General features: G+C 47.4%; 1 protein-coding gene across 4 annotated transcripts in view; it reads right to left on the reverse strand.

Annotated features, from left to right (window-relative positions):
• Positions 1–384: 384 nt before the first annotated feature.
• The window catches only part of LOC116957682 (uncharacterized), a 45,436-nt gene continuing 34,519 nt past the window's right edge, over positions 385–11,301 (reverse strand). The window contains exons 21-25 of one of the 4 annotated variants that reach the window (XM_076062856.1): positions 11,146–11,265; positions 8,980–9,087; positions 7,561–7,647; positions 6,020–6,085; positions 385–643 (exon numbers count right to left, since the gene is read on the reverse strand). In XM_076062856.1, coding sequence (XP_075918971.1) covers positions 488–643; positions 6,020–6,085; positions 7,561–7,647; positions 8,980–9,087; positions 11,146–11,265 — 537 coding nt within the window. In that variant the 3' untranslated portion in view covers positions 385–487. Of the gene's footprint in view, positions 644–6,019; positions 6,086–7,560; positions 7,648–8,979; positions 9,088–9,276; positions 9,419–11,145; positions 11,266–11,301 lie in introns of those variants that run through there. The other 3 variants (XM_076062853.1, XM_076062854.1, XM_076062855.1) reach the window with 3 other exon arrangements.

Below are 11,301 nucleotides of genomic sequence, written 5' to 3' on the forward strand. Positions count from 1 at the left end.
GTTATTTAACAAAATGCTTCAAGCTCGCCACGATGTTTATTCCACCTCCACGCACCCAGTGACCTCAGCCTTTCGTTCCGCTTCATGGTGATGGAGACTAGCATTAAACTGCAGAGTAGAGATTGTTTGTTTTATTAAAAATTTATATTTTAATGCCAATTGTCAAATTAATGCCTTAAGATTCCAATTACACAGCCATGCAATAATCAAGCAACTATTTTCATTAGATTATAGCAAATGTTTAATTATCTGCGGCATGCCAGTCAGCCCCCATAACGGGAAAGGCTCTCCCCCCAGTTGTTCCGGCGTTGAGTGTTTTGACTGCGCGCCGTACATTAGGAGGAATGCCTCGAATCAGCACGAACATCCACAAGTGACCCTGGCATGAGGCGAATCATCCGTGGGGTCAAGCGAGCCGCTCCTTCCCCTACGAGAGTGGATCGAGTCCCATTGCGGCGTCCAAAGAATCTCGATCAAAGCGGTCGCGTTAACTCACCGTCAAATCCATGCCTTCCGAGCTCTCAAAGTCCGACCTGTAGGGTGACTTTCGCTTTCTATTCACCATCTTCGCCGTGGCAAGGGGCTCGCGAACGCCCTTGGAAGCCGAATTGGCCACTGTTGCTGGTGCGGGCAAAGGTGGAGTCTTGCAGATCACACGATACACAGACAAAGATCCCCCATTTAGGTCTCGCAGGCTGTAGGAGTGAAGTCTTGTAGATCACACGACACACAGACAAAGATCCCACATTTAGGTCTCGCAGGCTGTAGGAGTGAAGTCTTGAAGGTCACACGACACACGGACAAAGATCCCACATTTAGGTCTCGCAGGCTGTAGGAGTGAATTCTTGCAGATCACACGACACACAGACAAAGATCCCACATTTAGGTCTCGCAGGCTGTAGGAGTGAAGTCTTGCAGATCACAGGACACACAGACAAAGATCCCACATTTAGGTCTCGCAGGCTACAGGAGTGAAGTCTTGTAGGTCACACGACACACAGACAAAGATCCCACATTTAGGTCTCGCAGGCTACAGGAGTGGAGTCTTGTAGGTCACACGACACACGGACAAAGATCCCCCATTTAGGTCTCGCAGGCTGTAGGAGTGAAGTATTGTAGGTCACACGACACACAGACAAAGATCCCACATATAGGTCTCGCAGGCTGTAGGAGTGAAGTCTTGTAGATCACACGACACACGGACAAAGATCTCACATTTAGGTCTCGCAGGCTGTAGGAGTGAAGTCTTGTAGATCACACGACACACAGACAAAGATCCCACATTTAGGTCTCGCAGGCTACAGGAGTGAAGTCTTGTAGATCACACGACACACAGACAAAGATCCCACATTTAGGTCTCGCAGGCTACAGGAGTGAAGTCTTGAAGGTCACACGACACACAGACAAAGATCCCACATTTAGGTCTCGCAGGCTGTAGGAGTGAAGTCTTGTAGATCACACAACACACAAAGATCCCACATTTAGGTCTCGCAGGCTGTAGGAGTGAAGTCTTGTAGATCACACGACACACAGACAAAGATCCCACATTTAGGTCTCGCAGGCTGTAGGAGTGAAGTCTTGTAGATCACACGACACACGGACAAAGATCCCACATTTAGGTCTCGCAGGCTGTAGGAGTGAAGTCTTGTAGATCACACGACACACAGACAAAGATCCCACATTTAGGTCTCGCAGGCTACAGGAGTGAAGTCTTGTAGATCACACGACACACAGACAAAGATCCCACATTTAGGTCTCGCAGGCTACAGGAGTGAAGTCTTGTAGATCACACGACACACAGACAAAGATCCCACATTTAGGTCTCGCAGGCTACAGGAGTGAAGTCTTGAAGGTCACACGACACACAGACAAAGATCCCACATTTAGGTCTCGCAGGCTGTAGGAGTGAAGTCTTGTAGATCACACGACACACAGACAAAGATCCCACATTTAGGTCTCGCAGGCTACAGGAGTGAAGTCTTGTAGATCACACAACACACAAAGATCCCACATTTAGGTCTCGCAGGCTGTAGGAGTGAAGTCTTGTAGATCACACGACACACAGACAAAGATCCCACATTTAGGTCTCGCAGGCTGTAGGAGTGAAGTCTTGTAGATCACACGACACACAGACAAAGATACCACATTTAGGTCTCGCAGGCTACAGGAGTGAAGTCTTGTAGATCACACAACACACAAAGATCCCACATTTAGGTCTCGCAGGCTGTAGGAGTGAAGTCTTGTAGATCACACGACACACAGACAAAGATCCCACATTTAGGTCTCGCAGGCTGTAGGAGTGAAGTCTTGTAGATCACACGACACATAAAGATCCCACATTTAGGTCTCGCAGGCTACAGGAGTGAAGTCTTGAAGGTCACACGACACGCAGACAATGATCCCACATTTAGGTATCGCAGGCTGTAGGAGTGAAGTCTTGCAGATCACAGGACACACAGACAAAGATCCCACATTTAGATCTCGCAGGCTGTAGGAGTGAAGTCTTGAAGGTCACACGACACACAGAGATCCCACATTTAGGTCTCGCAGGCTGTAGGAGTGAAGTCTTGCAGATCACACGGGCACACAAAGATCCCACATTTAGGTCTCGCAGGCTACAGGGGTGAAGTCTTGTAGATCACACAACACACAAAGATCCCACATTTAGGTCTCGCAGGCTGTAGGAGTGAAGTCTTGTAGATCACACGACACACAGACAGAGATCCCACATTTAGGTCTCGCAGGCTACAGGGGTGAAGTCTTGTAGATCACACGACACACAGACAAAGATCCCACATTTAGGTCTCGCAGGCTACAAGAGTGAAGTCTTGCAGGTCACACGACACACAAAGATCCCACATTTAGGTCTCGCAGGCTGTAGGAGTGAAGTCTTGCAGATCACACGACACACAGACAAAGATCCCACATTTAGGTCTCGCAGGCTGTAGGGGTGAAGTCTTGTAGATCACACGACACACAGACAAAGATCCCACATTTAGGTCTCGCAGGCTACAGGAGTGATTGTAGGTCACACGGACACACAGACAAAGATCCCACATTTAGGTCTCGCAGGCTGTAGGAGTGGAGTCTTGCAGATCACACGACACACAGACAAAGATCCCACATTTAGGTCTCGCAGGCTGTAGGAGTGAAGTCTTGAAGGTCACACGACACACAAAGATCCCACATTTAGGTCTCGCAGGCAGTAGGGGTGAAGTCTTGAAGATCACACGGACACACAGACAAAGATCCCACATTTAAGTCTTGCAGGCTGTAGGAGTGAAGTCTTGTAGGTCACACGGACACACAGACAAAGATCCCACATTTAGGTCTCCCAGGCTACAGGGGTGAAGTCTTGAAGATCACACGACACACAGACAAAGATCCCCTTTTAGGTCTCGCAGGCTGTAGGGGTGAAGTCTTGTAGATCACACGACACACAGACAAAGATCCCACATTTAGGTCTCGCAGGCTGTAGGAGTGAAGTCTTGAAGGTCACACGACACACAAAGATCCCACATTTAGGTCTCGCAGGCTGTAGGAGTGAAGTCTTGTAGATCACACGACACACGGACAAAGATCCCACATTTAGGTCTCGCAGGCTGTAGGAGTGAAGTCTTGAAGGTCACACGACACACGGACAAAGATCCCACATTTAGGTCTCCCAGGCTACAGGGGTGAAGTCTTGAAGATCACACGACACAAAGATCCCACATTTAGGTCTCGCAGGCTGTAGGGGTGAAGTCTTGTAGATCACACGACACACAGAGAAAGATCCCACATTTAGGTCTCGCAGGCTGTAGGAGTGAAGTCTTGTAGGTCACACAGACAAAGATCCCACATTTAGGTCTCGCAGGCTGTAGGAGTGAAGTCTTGAAGGTCACACGACACACAGACAAAGATCCCACATTTAGGTCTCGCAGGCTACAGGAGTGATTGTAGGTCACACGGACACACAGACAAAGATCCCACATTTAGGTCTCGCAGGCTGTAGGAGTGGAGTCTTGCAGATCACACGACACACAGACAAAGATCCCACATTTAGGTCTCGCAGGCTACAGGGGTGCTGTGCCGATCGCAAACGCCGAACATCGGCGCCTAACGCAGCGGGATTTATTTAACGAGCCCGACTCATCGAGTAGAGACCCAGAAAAATCTGGACTTGAAGTTGTCGCGACCGCAGGGACCCACGCTCTTTGGTTCTTTGGGTAAAAGTCACGCGGTAGGCAGAAAACAAAATAAATTAAATCACGACGTTTCGGGCGCGCGACGCCGGCGACTTCGGGTCGGCTGCGACACGTCAATGTTGGCTTCCCCACGGGGATGAACGCGAGAAATCAAATCGCCACGGCGAAGCTGCGGGCTCATTTGAGGGGCGAGTTCCATCGGCAAGCGGGAGCCAGTATATTTTTTCAAGTAGTGGTACCCCAAACTTTTGCGGCTTCTTAAAAAAATCCCTTTTCACACCACCACCAGCATGTGGACTCCACCTTGCCCCCTCGCCAGCCTGCACAGGTTGACCCTCTGCCCACCTTTCATCATGCTAAGTCCGCCTATTAAATGCTAATTTTTACGCTAATTCCTTTTGTCAAGGCACCTTAATTACTCTCACACAGCTTAAAGGTCCGCGGTCTGAGCGTGGCTGTGTTTCACTCCAGCGCTGTCCTCGAGACAGTCTGGACCCTTCACCTGATGAAGGCCGCTTGTGTTGTGGCCGAAACGTCGTGATTTTTGATGTTTTATTTTTTTACCTATGTGACTTTACCGAATAGAACCAAAGAGTATGGATCCTTGCAGTCACGAAAGATTCAAATCTAGAAGGGAGCCAGACTCTTTGTGACTTTCGGTAAAGTCACGTGGTGGGTGATAAAAATATGAAATAAAAACATTGAAATAAATCACGACGTTTCGATTGCAACACAAGCAATCATCATCAGGTGTGACAACCACAGCAAGGACATTGTTTACTCAAGTGGGAGAGAGACCAGGGGTTAGTTAACTGCCCGAACCCTGGTCACTCTGTCTCTCTGTATCTGTGTCTCTGTCTCCGTGTCTCTGTGGCTGTCTCTCTGTCTCCGTGTCTCTGTGGCTGTCTCTGTGGTTGTCTCTCTGTGTCTCCGTGTCTCTGTCTCCGTGTCTCTGAGGCTGTCTTCTCTATCTCCGTGTCTCTGTCTCTGTGGTTGTCTCTCTGTGAGTGTCTCCGTGTCTCTGTGGCTGTCTCTCTGTCTCTGTCTCTGTGGTTGTCTCTCTGTGAGTGTCTCAGTGTCTCTGTGGTTGTCTCTCTGAGTGTCTCAGTGTCTCTGTCTCAGTGTCTCTGTGGCTGTCTCTCTGTGAGTGTCCGTGTCTCTGTCTCTGTGTGTGGTTGTCTCTCTGTCTCAGTGTCTCTGTGGTTGTCTCTCTGTGAGTGTCTCAGTGTCTCTGTGGTTGTCTGTCTCCGTGTCTCTGTGGTTGTCTCTCTGTGAGTGTCTCCGTGTCTCTGTGGTTGTCTCTCTGTCTCCGTGTCTCTGTCTCTGTGGTTGTCTCTCTGTGAGTGTCTCCGTGTCTCTGTGGTTGTCTCTCTGTGAGTGTATCAGTGTCTCTGTGGCTGTCTCTCTGTCTCCGTCTTTGTCTCTGTGGCTGTCTCTCTGTCTCTGTGGTTGTCTCTCTGTCTAAGTGTCTCTGTGGTTGTCTCTCTCTTTGGTTGTCTCTGTCTCCGTGTCTCTGTGGTTTTCTCTGTGATTGTCTCTGTCTCTGTGTCTGTCTCAGTGTCTCTGTCTGTCTCTCTGTCTCCGTGTCTCTGTGGTTGTCTCTCTGTGTCTCCGTGTCTCTCTGTGTGTCTCCCTGTGAGTGTCTCCGTGTCTGTGTCTCCCTGTGTGTCTCCATGTCTCTCTGTGTCTCCCTGTGTGTCTCCATGTGAGTGTCTCCGTGTCTCTCTGTCTCCCTGTGTCTCCGTGTCTCTGTCTCTGTGTCTCCCTGTGTGTCTCCGTGTCTCTCTGTGTCTCCCTGTGTGAGTGTCTCCCCAACTGCGGTTACAAGTTACCTTCCGCTTCAACTCTTCCTTTAACTTCGCTATCTCTGCTCTCATTTCATCAGACTGAGCCTTGTTCTGTTTTTCGTACACAAACAAAAAACGTCACGGTGATTGACATCGCACGCTTGAGTTTTGTACACACGCCAAGAGCCTCGTCTGTAACGCAGGCGCCACTGGGGATATGAACGACACACGCATTATAAGCTACACTATGAGACCTCCTTTGCCAGTAGCAAGATATAGTAATAGGTTTTTACCCTTTTATCTGGCACAAAAAACTGACACCTTTATACAAGGCATCATGTTTGCAATAACCACAACACAATCAGTCAAAATGCAAACAAAAAGAGACAACTCTGATAATGATATTGGCACTGTCCTTGAAATTGATTGGTCCACACCCGAAACGGCTTTTCATAGAGCCTAGTCTCCACTGGTGTTGGACCAGATGACGCCTTTTGGCCCTTAGTCTCCACGAAAAGCCGTTTCGGGTGTGGACCAATCAAATTCAAGGACAGTGCATATTATTATCAGAGTTGTCTCTTTTGTTTGCATTTTGACTGCTTGTGTTGTGGTTATTGCAAACATGATCCCTTGTATAAAGGTGTCAGTTTTGGTGCCAGACAAAAGGGTAAAAATCTATTACATTATAAGCTACTCAAGGAAACTTCACGTGCATCTCTGTACGTGTTTCTGTGCCTCCCTATCTGTGTGTCTGTCACGTGGCTCAGTATCTCAGAAGAGTGGGGAGCGGTAGCGTAGCGGTTAGTGCGTCGCGCTACGAACCCCGCGGCCAACACCGTCAGTGACGATTATCTGAACCGGTCCTGGGTCTCCCCTAGGTCGACTCAAGCTCAAATGAGTACCTGGTGTAGCGGTGTGTAGTAAACATCGTGAGCACTGGGGAGACAAAGGCGGTCGGGCGTGGCGCTGGTCACCCACCCCCTCGTGTGCCGTTCCGGCCTTCATAGGTGCTGCTACTCGCTAACAGCACTTGCCCCTGCAGTCTGTTAAGGCTACACGGTGGGGAATCTCTGTCTCTGTGTCTCTGCGTGCATCTCAGTGTCGACTACTTTCACGATAATTGAACTGCAGATCCGTGGAGTGTTTCACGGGTAACGCAACTGAGCGGACCGTCTCTCGGTTAGATTTGTACGCGGTGTGCGACCGTGCAAAACGGAGCGCTCGCTCTGCCTTCACCAAATTGTCACCGTTCTGATTTAAAGCTTTCGTGACTGCAGTGATTCACATTCTTGGTTCTTTCGGAAAAGTCACCACGTAGAAGGGAAACAATAAAAAATATATAAAAAACAAAATTATTATTTTATTGTTTCCCTTCAACGTGACTTTACCGAAAGAACCAAGAATATGTCACCGTTGTGTTTCTACGATGAGTCTTTAATCTGCTGCGTGACTTGGCAACGTGGCTCGCCTGCCACAGCGTCACCGGGGATCGTGAGGCTGGGGTGAACGTGAGCGCGGCGACTCCCAACGACGATTCACCGAATGGGGAAGATCCAAGCAAATGGTGCAACAAACGGGAAACTTACCGACGTTCGCGCACGTTCAAGTGCTTCCTGATATTTGTGGTCGAGAGAAGAATAGTCTTTAGCTTCCAGCTTCCGGTCACACTCGCGCTTTACGTCAGGGATCGCCGCGAAAAACAAAAAAAATAATCACGAAACATTTTAACGGCATTTACCAACTGCACAAAACACTCAGGAAATGCTTGTAGATGTGTGTGTAACACTTGTAGATGTGTGTGTAACACTTGTAGATGTAACACTTGTAGATGTAACACTTGTAGATGTAACACTTGTAGATGTAACACTTGTAGATGTGTGTGTAACACTTGTAGATGTAACACTTGTAGATGTAACACTTGTAGATGTGTGTGTGTGCTTGGGCTACGGTTAAAATTGCGTCTCGATGTTATCTTGCGAACATGTCGCGAACACTGTAGGGGCGGAAGACGGCGCTTCGAAAATTCTAAGACGGACTCGCCGCTGAAAATAAATAAATAAACCTGCAAGATAAGTAAGTTGAAACATAAACGCCGGCGAATGTACGTTCACAGAGCTCCAACGCATCTGTCAATAAAACCGCCCCAAAGAGGAACAAGATAAGACACGAAGGGGCCGTCTAGAACGCTCTCCCTTTTGATATTAGGAAGCTACCGGAGCGACTCACTTTGAAATCTAGATTCGAGGAAAAACTAATTTCTACCGGACATCTGTGAAAAAGAGCTTTACGGCTCATCTGATTCCTCCTGGAGTATAAAGAAATATTCAAATTGTTGCTGCTTAGTCTGTTGTCCTCCCACCTACGCCTGCGGTAAACACGGGTTGGCTACGTACGGTGCAAAAGATGTTCAGCATTAATCGGATGGTAACACCGGCATATAATATATATAAATATCGATTTAAAGCTTTCGTGACTGCAGGGATTCATATTCTTGGTTCTTTCGGTAAAGTCACCACCATGTAGAAGGGAAACAATAAAATAATAAAAAATATAAAACAATAAAATTCTCACGACGTTTCGACTGCAACACAAGACGCAATCATCATCAGGTGTGAAAATCACAGCAAGAACAATTTGAAATTTTCTTGCTGTGGTTTTCAAATGTTCTTGCTGTGGTTTTCACACCTGATGATGATTGCTTCTTGTGTTGCAGTCGAAACGTCGTGATATATTTTATCGTTTTATATTTTTATTATTTTATTGTTTCCCTTCTACGTGGTGGTGACTTTACTGAAAGAACCAAGATTATGTTCCTGTTGCTGTTAAGAAGAGGGCCATTGCAGAGCGTGCTAAGTTATTTTACAATCCACCACTGCCGATGAACTATCAGAAGACAAAAAGGCATTTCCTTATTTTCCTTTTACAAACTTTGCAGTTATTTTGAAGCAGCTTAAAAACACATGTGAGGGCGTATCCAGGACGAAGTGCCAACTTCCGCACGTTACCTTCCACTCTTCCACCACCGCAGTCATTTCTGTGATTTTGAACTGTGCGGTTTCTTCCGCTCTGATTTTCGCCTCCTCAATCTCAGCTGAAATGTTCCGGGATCTTATCTGGAAGAGGGAGATTTCAACAACGGTCACGCTATGCGCCTCGGATTTTGACTCGGTTAAGAAATTCATTACGAAATGCCGTGAAGGCAAAATCTTTGCCGCTTTTTTATATATATAACATCGACGCAAGTTGCCGCTCCGCGTGTAGAAACGTAACATCTGCCACGGCACCATTAGGCTCCACCGCACTTGTGTAAATCACAGCTCGCACGCGACAACACGCAGCATCCTCTTCGTCATGAGCGGTGGGTTTGGCTGTCTGCGAATCCGGCACCCTTCGAAGCAAGGCCAAGGTCGTTGATCGTTTGCAGAAACCCCCCGAACCCAACTTCTGTTGATAAGGAGGGGTCAAGAAAATACACGGAAATCAGGTTGCGCAAACCTGCGAATGAATTGCCCTCATGTGAGCGGCGAATCTTTGGCCGGACGCTCCGGTTTTGATATACCGGACGCAAAACGCTCACGGATGATGGGGACGTGGCCAACGATCTCCAAGCAGAACTCTTACGTGATCGGTGAAAAGAGCTCGAGACTTGGTGAGGTTTTTACTTAATAAATGGCACTCTTATTAGTTTTAGCATTAACTGCTTTTTGTTGTGTTTAGGGTTGTTGTCCTGTCCCCCCCCCGCACCTCCGATCAGCACGGTTGGCTACGTACGGCGCGGAAGAAGTTCAACGTACATACGAAGACTCGCACGTAAACCCATAGACTCACACCGAAATCCACAGACTCACACATAAACCCATAGGCTCACACAGAAACCCATAGACTCACACAGAAATCCACAGACTCACACATAAACCCATAGACTCACACAGAAATCCACAGACTCACACAGAAATCCACAGACTCACACAGAAACCCATAGACTCACACAGAAATCCTCAGACTCACACATAAACCCATAGACTCACACAGAAATCCACAGACTCACATAAACACACAGACTCACACAGAAATCCACAGACTCACACAGAAATCCACAGACTCACACAGAAATCCACAGACTCACACAGAAATCCACAGACTTGCACATAAACCCATAGACTCACACATAAACCCACAGACTCACACATAAACCCACAGACTCACATAAACCCACAGACTCACACATAAACCCATAGACTCACACATAAACCCACAGACTCACACATAAACCTATAGACTCACACATAAACCCACAGACTCACATAAACCCATAGACTCACACAGAAACCAACAGACTCACACAGAAATCCACAGACTCACAGAAACCCATAGACTCACACAAACCCATAGACTCACACATAAACCCACAGACTCACACAGAAACCCATAGACTCACACATAAACCCACAGACTCACACATAAACCCATAGACTCACACAGAAACCCATAGACTCACACATAAACCCATAGACTCACACATAAACCCACAGACTCACACATAAACCCACAGACTCACACATAAACCCATAGACTCACACATAAACCCACAGACTCACACATAAACCCACAGACTCACACAGAAATCCAGACTCACAGAAACGCATCATTTGCTGTCTTTCCCCCGCACCTCCGATCAGCACGGTTGGCTACGTACGGCACGGAAGAAGTCCAACGTACTATACATTATACTCGATGCGATTTTTTTTACCAAGACTAAAACTGGAGGTAAACAACATTTGTCAATATACATTATTGGAAACCTCATTTGCCAGTAACAAAATATGATAATTGTTTTTTTACCCTTTTATCTGGCAACAAAACTGACACCTTTTTTACAAGGAGTCATGTTCACATTGACCACAATACCTGCGGTCGGAACGCGTCTTCTGGTCCAACACCAATGTGAGACGAGGCTCTAAAGAAAGCTGTCTCGAGTGTGGACCAATCAATTTCAAGGACAGTGCCACATACATTATCAGAGTTGTTGTTTGGTGTTTGCGTTCCGACCGCAGGTATTGTGGTCAATGTAAACATGACTCCTTGTAAAAAAAAGGTGTCAGTTTTGTTGCCAGATAAAAGGGTAAAAAAACAATTATCACAACAACATTTGTCAAGTTCATTTCGCAAACCTCCTCCAAGTGTCTTATCTGCTCCATGTAGTCCGCTAACTCCGCGATCGCGTTGTCGCGTGCTCGGTCGTCCTGCCGCTGCCGCTCAAGCGAGTCGATCTCAGACTCCAAATCCTTGATCTGCAAAGTGAAGTGAACTCGGTCAGGGCGAACATT

This window comes from Petromyzon marinus, unplaced genomic scaffold, assembly GCF_048934315.1.
Source record: "Petromyzon marinus isolate PM22_M1 ecotype Great Lakes invasive population unplaced genomic scaffold, UKy_Petmar_22M1.pri1.0 PM_G_Scaffold_76, whole genome shotgun sequence".
NCBI lineage: Eukaryota > Metazoa > Chordata > Hyperoartia > Petromyzontiformes > Petromyzontidae > Petromyzon > Petromyzon marinus.